The sequence below is a fragment of the Panthera pardus genome, unplaced genomic scaffold (assembly GCF_024362965.1).
Source record: "Panthera pardus isolate Hobbes unplaced genomic scaffold, ASM2436296v1 HiC_scaffold_25, whole genome shotgun sequence".
In the NCBI taxonomy this organism is placed as follows: domain Eukaryota; kingdom Metazoa; phylum Chordata; class Mammalia; order Carnivora; family Felidae; genus Panthera; species Panthera pardus.
The window spans coordinates 11,133,198-11,148,955 of record NW_026526821.1 but is presented as its reverse complement, the minus strand read 5'-3'; the positions used below and the strand labels follow the sequence as shown (position 1 = coordinate 11,148,955).

Below are 15,758 nucleotides of genomic sequence, written 5' to 3'. Positions count from 1 at the left end.
TCGGACTCTAGAACTCCTGGCCACTAGAAAACCCGAAGGGCAAAAAGTTTCCTGGAAAGAAAATCCACCAAATTGTTCAGTCCACAGAGACATTCTCTAATTAGAAGGTGCAGATTGCTGCAGCTTTTTACTTCCAGATTATTCCAAAAGCAAACAGTAGCAACAACATTCTTTTAAAATGGCTTTTATTGAGACACTTTTAGGACTTCTGCAACATTTCTAGTTGGGGATCTTCTTTATTTCCAATTCTTAGGTGGCTAAATTCTTTTCCGAATGCCAACAATGCCCACTCCCACCACCCTAGCAAGGAAGCATGCTCATCTGTCTCTGCTCAAAAGTCCAACCAGGAACATACCTCCCCCCTCCACTAGTCTATTCAAGTCTCATTAGACCTCCGAGTAGGACTCGAGTCCAGGCTAAGTCCTTCCCACCTAGTAATTTATTAGGCAGACTACTTTCAAACCAAGTGTGAGATGGCTTAAATTCAGCTGCTATTACTATCCTTAAGTAAGAGAAAACAGGCTTTATCAATGCCAGTTTTTCTGATTTGGTAATTTGTGGCATCTTAATTTGGAGACATCCTGTCCTAAATCTTACGAGCTGGGGTCTATAGAATTTATAAGCTACTTGTATAACAGACTTAAAAATAACTCCATGCCAGCCCCAAATGCCCTAAAGGTTCTAGTCTATTCTTGCACTTTCTCCTGTAGTTGAGAAGCAGGACTTAACATTTTAGAAGGAAGTCGTTCCAACTTTCTTTGGTCTTGTTAATGGTTTCGTTACACCTATCTGTTGGAAGGAGGCTTAGAAGTTATGGAAGCCAGCCACTTAACTCTCGAGACCAATGGCCCCGAGAGGTGCCTGCTGTGCTTCTGCCCTTTGTATGGACTGGAGCTTTGGATCATAGTTGTAATTACTGAAAATGTTGCCTAACACTGCCTCCTTGTAACCGTTCTTTAGTCCACGTTGCTATTGGGAATCTGTAAATACGCTAGCTCCTTCCATCTTAGTCCTCCAAGTGTGTGATCTCCAAAGCCTTTTTAATAGCAAGATGGTCAAGAGAATTACAATAAAAGCTGACAGAAGTTGCCTGTTGAGTACAATTGTTCCCATTATAAGGTGAAGACCAACATTTACTTCCTTTAGAAGAAGGCCAGGGCATTAACATTCTGCTTGCACGTTAATGCCAATCTGTTTACATCCTTTTATCACGGAGACGTTTACACACACAAGCAGGCTCTGCTCCTTAAAAAAAGGGGAACCGAAAAACTCAAGGATGTTTATTTTAGCAGTTAAAAAAGGAAAAAGACGAAAACAAAACCAAAAGATTTTGTAACAGGTGCCTTGAGAGAAAGCATTCTTTTATGCCAATGGCACATTGTGGTCTTTCACAAGTTTCCTCAGTGGCCGTGGCTCGTCTCTGATGAAAGTGAGCCATGGCATCGGCTGGCACAAGACATAATGGACACAGGACTGTAATGTGTAATAAAGCAAATATTTACATTAAGCACAATACAGCAATTTATTTAGATGCTTAAAATGAATACAAAGGGAAATAAAGATCACAAAATTATACATACTACAACAGTGTGTCATATATTAGATGGTATAAATGAATACACCAGGGAGGTGTTTAACTAAAGATAAAACTAAATATCCAAAAACGCAGCACTCATTGGTTTGCTGCTTCAACACAACACACTTTCATACAGATCTAAAAGGTGTCAAAATTAGTAGCTGCAAAGTCAATTCTTGCATGTGATTTTAGCTTAAAAGATTTCAGAAAACAGATCTGAAATACCAGTTTTTGTTTCTGTCAGCTGTAATGTCAAGGATATTCAGAACAAGAAAAATTCTATAATACAAGAGAGTCCAGATATATATCTTACGTGGCTGGCCTCTGTTGCAAGATTGTACAAGGTTATGTGCAAAAACTAAGTCTGTCCAAAGGTCCATACTAGCGCAGTTTCAAGCTTTTGCTAGGTAAACTAGGTATAGCGTTTATTACACAGCAAGGGCAACACTAAAAAAAAAAAAAAAAAAAAAAAAAAACAAATCTATGATGGGTACACAATAACAATATCATAGGCATCACTTGAATAGGTCTAAAAGACTGTACAAATATACATTTCAACTATTCAGAATGAATACATGAAAAAAAATTGATTTTCCCCAAAGTCTACTATACACACGGGACTGGCAGCTTGTCTGTTGGCCCTGCACCACCACGCGAATCAGGAGAACGCCTCCCAAGGTCATCCAACCAAACATTTTACAGAGGGAAAGAAACGTCGAGAAGGCAGAAAAGTAAACCTCTGCTTTTCCTCGCGTGCGTTCGTGAGCCACCAGCTTATTGGGTTTTCACATTTATTTACCGTGTCTGTCACAGCAAGTTCTGAAGCCCGATCAGCCGATCGTGTGTCACAGACTTGGAAACCACCACCGGGCTGCAGTGGCCACGCGTCCCCACAGCCCGATGACCCAGCGCTCAGAAGGCAGTGCCAGTGAGAGTACAGCTGTGCAGTCCTGCCGCCAGGAGAGCAGAGTTCCGGGCTGCAGCAGGTCCCCGATGCCAGAGAGCCTGGCACTTAGGCCTGCTGGCTGCTCAGTTTAACTCCGGCGAGGCTGCCGTGCATCGGCTCAGCAACCCCATCAGTCATGTTGTCAAACTGCTCCCCGTCCTCACTGTCAATTGTGCTATTCTGCCACTCAATCTGTGGGTTAGATAAGCGCTCATCATTTTCAGATGCATTCTTCCACTGTGACTGGTCCTTGGACCAAAACCCTTCGACTTTTCCATAGGAACTATTCTTCCATTTCAACTGCTCTCTGTCACCTTGCACGGTAGCCTTTTTTTTGGCAGCTGGCTTACTGCTTCTTGCATCTTCACTCTGGGAAGACTCATCAGACCAGGTTCCTGGTTTCATTTCACACGCGTTGTCCTCAAAGTCTGACACCTGCTGGGAACCAGGACCACTCTCAGACGGAGAAGCACCGTCTTTCCACTCAACAACATCATCCTGGTCAACCTCACTGTCAGAAGCATCATGCATTAGTTTGGTTGGTTCCTCAGTCAAATGAATAGTTCCGTACTTTGAACCATCCTCCTCTTTTTGGTCTAGCTTCTCCGATTCTAAAGCATCCTCAGAAAGGACCTTCGGTATGTGTTCCTCCGGGTTATCGTTAGGGAGTTTAGGCTCAACTTCAAACACAGGGTCAAAAGGGCTACCACTTCCATTGGATTCTTCTTCCAAATTTTCAAAACTGTCTGAGGAGCTGTCCTCTTCCTTCCCAAGGCTGAGCTTCTTGTCAGCAGTTTTACTAGCATTCACTCTGGAATCCTTCTCATCGTGATTCTCAAACAGCCACTCGGCATCAAAATCCATCTCGTGCTTCACTTTGTTTAGTTCTTTCATGTTGAAGCCCAGTAACACACCGGGCTTGTACTTTTCACAGTCTCGGACACATTTCTTCCTCTTGTTGCTAAAATGGGAAGCAATGTCACTCTTCCACAACCATAAACTGGCAGCCAGCTTCTCAATTTCTCTCCGGGTGGGATAGGGCTGTTTGTTGAAATACTTCGTTAGGAAGCTTTTCCTGGCTTCGTAGGAATCATCTTCGTGACCCTTGGGGTCTAAAGCTAACACAACAGGCTCCTCGGGCTTCTCCTCAAAGAAGCTGGGCGAATCGCTATCCTCATCTAACTTTCGCTTTTTCAGCAAGGGAAATTCCACTTGCTCGTAAGTGCGCTTCACGGGTGCTAGGCCTGGTGACTGATTAAGCCGAGAGGGTGCGTTTGTCTTATCCTGGCCATTCTGGGTCTTTCCGACACCCCTACAGTGAACGAGATGCAGAGTGATAGTCGAGGCGGTCATGTTGCTGGTGTACACACCCAGGCAATGGATGCACTTGTAGGTGAGCTTTTTTTCCACGGGATGAACCGTCTGAATAACTTGGTGCCTCTCTCGTAGGTGATGTGCAAGTGCGTCAGATATGGGTCCTTTTAGGATTGAAAAGCAAAGAGGGCAAAGGGTTTTCCCGACATCTTTTTTATAGGGCACTGCTGCTTGAGGTGAACTTTTAACAGGGATATCGGCCTTCTCCTGAACTTTTGGCTGTGGCTTTGGAGGGACTGGAGGGTTATTCTGGGCGTGGTAAGCAACAGATTCAGCTGGGGCATCCCTCAGGTTGTATGTGGTTACAAGGAGATGGATGTTAGTGTGGCTACCCTGCTGCAATGTCAAATCAAAACTCAAAGTAGAATCTGTTTTAGGTCCCATCTCTTCATCAACGTGAACCATCCGCATGTGTGCCGCCATCTTTTCCACATCATTGAAAGTTGAACGGCAATATGGACAAGACAGGCCATGAATTAACATGTGGTTGAGCAGGGTGTCTGTGGGCAAGTAGCGATTACAGTAGAGGCATTTGCTAGTGAAATTGTGTATTTTCATAATGTAGTTGGCTACTGCTGGGACTTTCTCCGCTTTATGTTCTTTTTCGAAGTGCACACTATAGACATTTTCAGGAAAAAGCTCGTTACAGATTGTACATATTTTCCACTTTTGAGTTGAGGAAGTATTGGCTGGGGGAGGGCCCGTGGCAGCTGCAGTAGGTTTGGAACTGGACTGACCTAATACTCTGGATGCCTGTGACTGGGAGAGGGAGGGAGACTTTAACTGGCCTGATGAGAGAGCAGAGGCATTAGCAGACTGCAGGGAGTATCTTGCTGGTGCCTGGGACCTCTGCTCCGACCCAAGCCCATAAGATCTTCCATTTCCACTCGGAAGTAGCTGCTTCACAGACTGAGACTGCTGAGGGATGGAAACTGGTGCGTTGCCACCTAGACCCAGTCTCATTGACTGACCAACGCCATAGCCCTGGCCTACAGATTTGACTCCATAGTTATTCTGCTGGAGGTGAACGTTAGACATCATGTTGACTCCTGTAGAATTTAAGTTAGGCTTTGGTATTGAGAGTCGATTTACCATCTGCTGTGATGGCAAAGACCGGACATTTCCAGAAGCAAGGGAACCAATTCTCGACTGGAGTCCCATGCCCTTCTTCTCTTGAGGTTTGGGAGCGATTAGCATCAAAGGTTTAGATCGGGGAACCACCACATTTGTGTGCCCAATCATGGCAGTGACCTGATAGCCTATGCGTTCGTGGTCTTCGATGACATGTTGTACCAAAGCTTCGTAGGACTTTGGCATGAAAAGGCATCGCTTGCAGTGAATACTGCTCTCTTCCCGGGCATTTGAACCTAAAGGGACTGCACCGTTGAGTGATTTTTCACCTGCCTTTGCTATGTAAGGTGCTGCCACATGCTGAAAATGTTCCCTGTAAATGTGCTTCCTAACTATTTCATAAAGAGGATCTCGGTAAGTGCACTTCTTACAGTAATAAACAGCTTGTTCTACACTGTCAGCCTGCTTAGGTTTAAGGCCATCATTTTTGCTTTTATCTTTGAAAGTGCTGAGGCTGCTACTTGGTGCGCTGGCGTTTGGAGCATGAAATATCTTAATGTGTGTTTCCAAAGTCTTTTTGTCTGCATTGAAGGTACAGTAGGGGCAATTAAGGAGAATCCTATTTTCAAAGTCTTCACTATGGACATTCCGGAAATGACTTTTGTAGGCAGAGAAAAATTTTGAAGAAAACGGACAAGCACTGCAGCAAAAAGGTTTTGTCCGGTAGTCCTAAAGAAAAGACAAAAACTGGAATGAGAATGCCACTTCAGATAGGCGCTAACAAGTTCTGGGTCTTCCCCCAGACATCCTCTATTTTTAATAGAGATATAATGGTATTTTTAGAACTGAAACTCTGTAATGCATTAATTATTTTTCCTTCTGCAAAATGGATTTATAAAATATAAACCCAGATGGAAAAGCAGTTTGAAATCTAATAATTTTGTTTCCAGAGTATAAACAAAATACCCCGTTCCAGTTTTCCTCAATGTTTAGAAAAGATCAAAGTCATATTTGCTGATTGGTTTTAGAAAAGCCAAAGACAAATGGCTTCAAAGATAAACATTTTACAGTTAGACACGACAAGAATAAACCCTGTGAAATCACTTTCACTCCCTGAATCAGTAAATCACTAAAGGTTTCAGACTTACTCTTCAGTAAAACTCAGGGCCCAGAGTGCTGTGTGCAATTAGGCAGTAAGACATAAAGATACACCTTTGATCCTTCCCATCATGGAGAATCTTCAAAAATCTCAGAACATCTTTTCCCTCTGATCGAAGTACAGTGTAGTATTCAGATTTCATTGCCGATCAAAAAGCTACTGATTTGAAGAGTCTGCTTTCTTCTAGAAGCCTTTCTTCTAGAAGCCATGCTCTCTTCTCAAGCAAGAGCAGCTTCAAAAGAAGTAATGAAGTGACAGCTGCTTTGACTCAAATTAAGAAGTTAAATAAAAATTTCCTATGGACTATGAGCAATGCATGGTGTTAAAAAGCCAACGAGTATTGCAGAATATACTGACTTCAAAGAGCAACTTCCAGAATTATGCTCATTAGCACCTGTGCAGTTTGTCCTTTGAAGACCGGTGAAACACCAGCTGGGCAAGAGACCACCTTTCCTCCGTAGAAACTGACTTTGTTTCAGATGCTGGTGTGCGGCAATATTAAATACTCCCCTTTTCCTTAAAGCTCAACCCTTATTTAGTGTTAGAATACGAAGCTCTGGGATTCATAAAACCGAATTAAGTGACATGTCCCACTGGAAAGCTTTTACACTCTAAGACTTCTGGTTAATACCTTTTAGAAGAAAACAACCAAGTAACTATACTATCAGATTTCTGACACAGAGTTGAAAAGTAGTAATTCCCTAAGTATATTCCGATGGACAAACAGATCAATAATTAGAGTTACAATCGCTACTGAAATAGGTTAATGGTAAAGTCCGCAGTGACAATCACTTCTCCCTGTGGGACAGGAACCACCACCTACACCACTCTCTCTGTCACATCTTCACCTGTTGACACTTGCTGGTGCCTTGAACTACCTAATAGTGTTTTTAATTCCAATCTGTAAAAACTTAAGCTACACCTGTCACTGCCATCCTGACAAAGCCACCCTGCTCCACAGCGGTCGGATGATACCAACCTAGAAAAAAATACCCTCTCCAAAAAAATAAGAATTGTGACAGACACAAAAATAATGATGGATGACCTAGATGAACAGAATGTTGGAGGGAACATTTTAGAAACAGAAACAAAAGAGCCAAAGTACTTCTGTGAGGGAATGTTGATGCACACTGGGCCTCAGAACCTTTAAGTAACAAAATTTCCTCTTCTCACACTTGAAGTTTCTGTCCAATGACAAAAAAGACAAATTCTTCCCAGTTTTCCCTGCCACTTAGGAAATGGACATTTTCCACACCAGGTTGCTGCCTACGAAACAATGCATCATCATGAAAAAGCCTAGAGCTGACAAGGGGGTGTACCAAGGATGCTGTCGTTAAGTCCCCTCGGCCACTTACCTGATTTTTTGTGAGTGAAGGGTCCCATAGTCCTACATCCTCCCATGTAGTGTTTTTCAAATAAAAGTCATTAGGTTCAAACTGTTTAAAATCCTAGAAAACAGTGAAAGAAGTTTACAAAAACATCATGATACCAACTCTGGCCCAACCTGACTCCAATCCCATCTCTTAGCTAGAGCTGGGGAGACACACAGAAAAACCAACCCCACCAAGAACTAAAAGTGAGGAACGGTCAGGCTATTAGGAAATAGAAAAGGCACATGGAAGTTGCATTCAACATCTTCTAACAACCAAACATTCCCCTAAATGGTCAGCCAGGTTTCCAAGGAAACCAATTGAAGTTCTAATTAAGTAAAAAATTCAGCCACATATTAATACCAAAGCCCCTTTCATTAGAGTATTGTAACTCATCAATTGTAGTATTAAAATGGAATATAAACTAGCAATGTTTGCTTAAGGCACCATGGATGTGATACTCTGTTTCTGCAGGAAAAAAAAAAGGGGGGGGAGGGGTTGGGGGGTGGGTAGAAATGGACTGGGAGGAAAACTCACGATTTCTGAACCCACAAAAGGAAGAAAGAAAGCTATTTGAAGAAAGTAAGCAGTATTGTGTTAAATTTATACTCTCCTATAAAAATTTAATGGCCCATTTTCCCCCCAGGCCAGGAAGATAGCAAAGTCTTAGGAGAAAATTCCTCTTGGCTCCTAAAAGGTTCACAGTTCCCTGTGGAAAAATCAAGTATGTATAAATTCCAGAGGATGTAATGGGCGTAGTAACAGGAGGAACACATCAAATGCAGGATAGGAAAGGTATCTTCACATTTGCATTTATTCTTATGCAGATTACCCAGCTGCGTGCAAAGTGGAAGCGGATGGACTGTTTCATTGGGCAGATCTACCTGAATTTGTGGGGTTGGAGAGGCAGTGAACTTCCACGCTTGGGGACAACGTAACTAGAGAAGCCCACTTTTGAGAAGCTTCAGTCTTCATCGTACACCCCTAGAGTATTACTCATGGGAATCCGGAAAAGAAAACCCGTTGTAGGAAGGAAATCACTTTTTAACTTTCAATTCCATCCAAACGTTTACTGAGTGCCTATTATGTACCCAGCACTGCGCTTGGTGCTGGCTATACGTGGATGGGCAAGGTAGTTCTGGTCCCTGGCCAGCTGGAACTTAAAGGCTAGAGGGGAAAACGGCTTTAAATATTTCAACCAGAGGCTTTGACCAACTAACCAGCAAGATCTGGAGCAAGGAGATCTGGAAAAGGAGGAGACCAGCACACTGGCTATCCCACAGGGCTGTTAAAAGCTCGTAGAATAAACAGGTTAGAAAAACAGTTTGCAAAAGTCCAAACTGTTACACAAGGGGAAGATAATCGTCTATGATGGGTCAAAAGGGCCAACGACTGCTCAAATCCTAAGGAAAGAGACAACAAGCACCCAAACCACCACGCCTCAACAATCAGAAGGTCAACCAGAACACTCAGGCATATCAGAATGAGAACAGGCTCTGGAGTCCCGCAGACAGACCCTGCCATACGCTCAGCTGTGAGGTGAACCTATTTCTTTACCGGTTCTTCATCTGAAAATTGGATGAGAATTCCTACATTTCCCCCAGGGGTTGTTCTAAGGATCTGGATTTAGAGACCATTTTAAAGCGCCTAGTAAACTATGTCCTCAATGGTAGAACTGCTTTTGCTTCATGATGCAAAGATGAAAAAGCCCATTTTAGGGAGAAGGGAACAAGTTTAGCCAACTGAGAAAGCTCTGGGGAAGCTAATGCTGCAGTTAAAATTCAGAATCCCAGCTAAGAATTAACCATCCTGGCTGCTGACACAAAGTAATGGATCAGAAGCTGAGTCATGTTAAAATTAAAAAATGGCATGCTACTTACTTCTATGTGTTCTTTACAGTATTCCAACCCAATGTCACTAAGTATTTTTTTCACAGTTTTCCGGGCTTTTCTTAAACTGCCAAGATTGTTGACAGGAAGTTGGAACATAGTTTCTATTGGAAAAAAAAATTTAAGTCAAGTCAAAACACGTACAACTTGTAATATTTCCTAGTTCCACTGATGGCAGGACCACAAACCCTGGCCCACTGACAAAGAAGGTGAGCAGACACCCTTACCTAGTCTGTTCGGATACTTAGAGCAGGCAGGCAAAATAAGTGCTCTGTGACCTTGTCTAACAGGACATTTTACATCATAGATGGACTAGGAGTCTAATCTGGCACAATTCTAGAGCTTAACTTCATCACCACACTGGTTTTCTTAAAGTGGAGAATTAGGTTAATAATACCAACCGATTATTTTAAAATTGAGTGTGAGTGCTTTTCTCCTTGTGATGTTGAGCCTCTGAAAATAGAAAAATGTTCACCATTCCAGCATCATTGCCACATAATTTTGAGTGCCAGGGAAAAGAAGTGTTTGTTTTCTGGGAACCGTCCTGCATGCTGCTATGATATTCTTAAAGAAATCTCCTTCAGTGTTTCCATATACTATCCCAACTACAGACACTAACGGCTGTGTAGCCTGCCCCCCAGCCAGCACCACACCTGGACAAAGGCACTCACTCATGGTGATGGGGAAAGCTAGGCACTCAGCATCAGAGCAGGTGCTGTGTTACAGATTTTAGGGGATCCTTTTGAAAAAGGAAAAGCCTATATATGTGTGAAGGAACTGAAAAATTATTTAAATGACCTAACACATTAAAGCAGAAATTTAGATCCACTTCACCAAGTTCCTTAAAAAACAAAAGTTAAGAAAATAAAATTAGTTATTTGTATGGCTTTCAACATGATCATTTATATTTTCCTATAAAATATGGTAAGAACTTATCTAGTAGTCCAAATGAATATTGTAGGATATCAAAGAGTTCCAAAACCCCAAACTAGAGGCAAACCTGAAAGCCAAAGCATCAGGAATTAAAAGTTTAATACATGCAAATCTGGGTTTCTAATTAATAAAGGCAGGTACTCTCTAACATCACTACCATTTTTAGCACGACCATAATCAACTAATCCAAATGTAATACAGTATCGTGTTGCCTCATTTATCATTCGAATCCAAAAATCAATATTGTGGACTATGAAAAATGGAAGTGTGTGAAGCCTACACCAAAGCAAATAGTAACTCCTAGAATTTGGTATGTCACCAGAACTTAGAAGTTTCAAAATATTCTACATGAAGTACTGAAGTGTAATTGAGGTCAAAAAAGCAAAGCACTTCACTAAAAAAAACAAAAAAAAAATCAGCCTTCCCATGCTCAACACCAAACTCCTCTATCAGCTAAGAAGCATGAGTACGGTGCCCTCCACACTGTGCCCTCCACTAATCAGCCTAGTGGTTAACAGGGGACTCAGAAGTCACTTTGCATACAAATTAATGTGCACTCAAGACCAAATCCATTATTCCTTGTGGAAATTTTATTGCTAAATTGTTTTTAAATCATCTCTTTGAAACTTTTTAACTAGTTGCTCAATAAAACCATTCCCCAAACTAGGTCATTTGGAGAAAGCCACCTGATAGAAATGTTTCAGAAATAACAGAAAATGTAACAGGCTAATTCTGAAGAGCCCAGGCATCAAACAGATGCCCGTAAGCACCCAAGTCTGAGAAGGGACATTTTTGTTTATTCAATTCATAAACTCTGTGGGCCCAAACCCAGCAGTTCTTTCCGAACTTCCCTAGTCAGTCCTGCTTTACTTCAGAGGAGAGATGGGCCCAGAAGGCAGCCATTACTGGTCTCCCCTGCCTCCTGGATAGAAGCAGCTCAACATCTCAGCAAAACAAATGCCCAATGATCTGGAAATGTCGCCACCACCGAAGCCACCCACCTACACAGAAAACATCCAGGGGAGCTCAACTGCTGCAGAGGATAAAGGAAAACTCATTCTCCTAAGTGCCCACCCTTCACAGCAAGCAAAATTGTTTTAAGACCTCCAACTGAAGCACCTCACTGCATGGTAGGTACCCGACTTATAAACCTATAGGTCTGAAAAAGTGAGTATGCTCATAAAGGAGCTTAGCTACAAGAAACTTATAATTTATAAAACTTGGTATTTCAGCCATACAGTAAATCTCAAGTTTACTTAGGCTGAATTAAACAGATATATAGTGAACATTGCTTACCAGAAAATGTTGTACAAAAATGGTTTTTTTAATGATTAGCAACTAGGAGGAGCCTAAGTTTACACTGAAAGATACAGAATACTCGGAGTTAAGATTCCTGGCATTTTGGGGGGGGAGGGGGGGTGGGTGCCTGGGTGGCTCAGTTAAGCGTCTGGCTCTTGATTTGGGCTCAGGTCATGATCTCACAGGTCGTGGGGACTGAGCCCCGTGTCGGGCTCAGCACGGAGTGCAGAGCCTGCTTGGTATTCTCTCGCCCCTCCTCCCAGTCATGCTCATGCCCTCTCAAAATAAACAATAAACTTTAAAAAATGCCAGTTGTTTTTTTCTCTTTTTTTTAAATTACCTGGGGAATCCTTTCTACCCCCTTCCCCAGATGGAGGTACCCTCCATGTATCTTGCTTATGGAGATCACTTACAAGATTATGTCCATCTGGAGCGAGAATAACACATTCATTCATCGTGTTAGCACTATCAAAAACATTTACAAAGACTCTTGTTTTTTAAGTAAAACACTGCACAAAACAGGCACACAGTGTAAGAATATAAGCAAAGAAGCCTCCCTCCTACTCCTGCCCTCCAGCAATGGAGCTCTCCTCCTTCCTATAGGGGCCACCGTTATGTCAAGCTTTTCTACAAGCCAAAGGTTCCAAAAGAACATTTCCAACAAACTCTTATCTGTGAATGTTAGGATTAGTATGGATGATAAGAAAAAGAACTCAAGAGCCCTATGTTGTTGTTTTCCCCAGCCTGTTGCTGTTAGGAAACAACTTCGGGGTGCCTTGAGTGGCTCCGCTCCGTCTGTTAAGGTGGGCTTCAGCTCAGGTCACGATCTCACGGTTCGTGGGTTCGGGCCCCGCATCCGGCTCTGGGCTAACAGTTCAGAGCCTGGACCCTGCTTCAAATTCTGTATCTTCCCCTCTCTCTGCTCCTCCCCTGCCTCTCAAAAATAAACATTAAAAAAACAAAAACAAAAAACAAAACAAAAAAACTCCAACTGCCGGCTTTAGGGTTCACCCATGTTATCTATTTGATTCATACTTTAAAACTTCTATAAGAGTAACTCCTGGCCTCCTCTGCACCCCTAAAAAGCCCTTTAAATTAGAAACCTGGACAAGGGGCCCATACCTTAAGTGACTGAGGGGCAGGAACAGAGTAAATAAGAAATCAACTGGGATTAAGGGCTGTTCCCTCACTTAGCTAAAAACAAAGTGTTTACAACAATTACTCTTAGGGAGGAAGATATCTTACAATGTTAAAACTGTCTGGTGATGGGCTTTCAAAGGAATGCAGGATAGTCTTCCTCTCCAGATTTGTCCCCACGTGGCTAGTTCTTTCTCTTGAACCTCCCTGGCCGTGAGGATGGCTATTTCACCAGGTCTGCACCATTATCTCAATACCAAGGAGAGCTCCCTTCAGTCATACCATAATCCTTTCAGCTCATGGCAAAAAAAGGGGATAATATCCAATATAATAGAATGGAACCACAGTTCACCTGTTTGTCACTTCAGAAAAGGGAGATGAACAGGACCTAGTCGTTCCCTTCAAAAATCCATCGTGTCTAAGGGACAGGACCTATAGAGCACACAGTAGGCACTCGGGCACTGGAATAAAAAAGATGGTTGTTTTTACCTGCTAACGTTCCCCCTTGGAGCCACCCCTGGTACAAATGATGTGCCATTAGGAGGCCCTTCCTCCATTAGAGCAGAGTGTGCAGGACTCAGGTACACCAATTAAGAGTATTCTATCTCTACAGACACTGACTGGTAGAGTTACTTGGACATGTGCCCAAACAAGACTGACAGTGATGCTGAAAAGGATTCAGGACCTACTACTACATGCAGAAAGCAGAGGGAGGAAGGACACCTGTTCGACTTTTCCTAAACAAGAGCCAAGTACATGCCCATTTCTGCTTAAGCTTAGTTCATGTCCCTTGCAACCAAAATTCTTAGTAGACCACTGGGCAGTGGGACACAGAAGAGGAAGTGAGCAAGAGAAAAGATGAAGAACTTTATGCCAAGCAATTACATTTGTAAATTAAGTCTAGTAGGAAGAATAAGAGTTTGCCAGGAAGACAGTCATTCTGAAAGATGATGTGGCCCCTGGTTTCATTAAAACAAACACTGTATGAAAAGAATCACTTTCTAAATTCTAAAAGCTCAATGGCCTATTTATTTTTTATATTGATTTATTTTTTGAGAGAGCCTGTGAGGGAGGGAGGGGCAGAGAGAGAGAGAGAGAGAGAGAGAGAGACACTCAAGCAGGCTCTACAATGTCAGTGCAGAGCCCAACGCAGGGCTCAAACTCACGAACTGGGAGATCATGACCTGAGCCGAAGTCAAGAGCTGGATGCTTAACTGACTGGGCCACCCAGGTGCCCCTAAATGACCTATTAATAAGAGTTAACATTTCCAAGTATTTTATTAACAACTGAAAATAAGTAGCATTTGGGTAAGCATATGCCATCTGATGAACTAGACTTAAAATATCAATTTTTGAGAATGATTTAAATTCACTGCTGCTGAATGATTCAGCCACACTCCTTCCTATTGATCTTTGAGAATTATATCCACACCTACTGATTGGGGCCAACACATTAAAGTTCTGGTAATAATCCTGGCCAAACTCCTACTCATGCACTTTCTTAGAAAGCACGAGTCAGATGGCAGAAATGAAAATCTGAGCTAGAGATGAAATGAAAACACGTATCGAAGACTCACCAAATACATACTCCTTCTACCCCTCCATATACCAAAAACAAAAACACTTCTCTACTCCACATACCAAGAGAGTAAATGAGGCAGAGTGAGTGTGTCTCATGAGGACGTACCATCTATACAGGCTGAATCTGTACACAGGAAGGACAATACTACCTCACTGTGAACTTTCCTTAGGAGCAAAGAAGCCATTATCTGAGAAAAAGAATTATCCTTTAGGAAGCAAAATCTCTGCCGAAAGGCTTGAATCAAGCTAGGTGTCGTACTCAGGTTCTCCTGGGTTAGGAAGACGAACAGGAATCCGACAGACGGTGCTAGTTTATCTGGCTCAAGGCAAGGTTGGCAGGACCTGATGTACCAAGAGTCAATGAGGCTGGTCTATGTATGATAAGGTCCCTCACAAAGCCATCAGATCAAGGATAGCATCCTTTAGTCTCTGTTTTTAGGGGTACAAGAAAAGCAGAAAACATAACTGTGCCCACAGAAAGTTAAATCAAAAACAAAAAACCCAACCTAAACCTTTGACCAGGCACAGATAATCAAACAAGCCAGAAGAAAAAAAAAAAAAGCCCCACATCAAACTTTTCCTTCAAGTGTGGATGTAACATGGGATTTTTCAGTATTACAATTCTTCATATTTTTATGTGCATTCTTATGTTTCCCAAGTTCTTAATAAGAACATATGGTGCTAATTTAACATGCCAGAAAATACGGAAGTAAATACGACAGCATGTCCTAGTTTCCATCACCCCCAAGTATAAGTGCAACTTTCTCGTATCTGGGAACCAAAATCTAAGCACATACCCGAATGACAACTAATGCATCAGTTATGTGAGTGATTATAACTTGTAATTATCTTAAGCAAATGTTTCTAACAATGCACTGAGAGCTAGCCAGGAATGGTTACTTCTTCCTGGTAACACCTAAACATAAGCTGCTTAGTCTAAAACCAGGGTTTTCAACACCCCCGACACCCCCTTTGAAGAGGAAACCCTGGTTTCTAAACAAATCTTAACTGAATTATAAAAAAGTAGAGGGACTCAGGTTGAAATGGGAAGAGAAAAAAGGAAAAGTCTGTTCCCGAGAATCTCCTTGAAATAGTTACTTGCCTAAACTGTTTCTAAAGCAAATATACATGCCAAGGTGGCAGTTGTGAAATGTAGAATCGGGACCTGGTGGGCAATCACCCAAAGCAAGAAGTTTGATGGCTACAGCAGAATTCCAGTAGTTTACTGAAAATCTCCGCTACCTAAAATTACAGTCTGATCAGAGTATGGTTATCAGAAGCCCACAATAAGCCTAAGGATTAAAGTACAGTTTATACTTTGATGTTGTCTTTTAAACCTTTCTACATCAAGCTGTAAAGAAAAATACACATCTGGGAAAATCTTTTACTGGGGGCTGGGGGTGGGATCAAAGGCCGGAAATTA

General features: G+C 42.2%; 1 protein-coding gene across 6 annotated transcripts in view; it reads right to left on the bottom strand.

The window, feature by feature from the left end:
* Nucleotides 1-1,497: 1,497 nt before the first annotated feature.
* Nucleotides 1,498-15,758, bottom strand: part of ADNP (activity dependent neuroprotector homeobox) — a 33,958-nt gene continuing 19,697 nt past the window's right edge. For 5 of the 6 annotated variants that reach the window (XM_019458144.2, XM_053890134.1, XM_053890135.1 and 2 more), the window contains 3 exons: nucleotides 9,377-9,489; nucleotides 7,482-7,574; nucleotides 1,498-5,696 (listed from right to left, as the gene is read on the bottom strand). In XM_019458144.2, coding sequence (XP_019313689.1) covers nucleotides 2,589-5,696; nucleotides 7,482-7,574; nucleotides 9,377-9,484 — 3,309 coding nt within the window. In that variant the 5' untranslated portion in view covers nucleotides 9,485-9,489 and the 3' untranslated portion in view covers nucleotides 1,498-2,588. The remainder of the gene's footprint in view (nucleotides 5,697-7,481; nucleotides 7,575-9,376; nucleotides 9,490-15,758) is intronic. The other variant, XM_053890136.1, reaches the window with a different exon arrangement.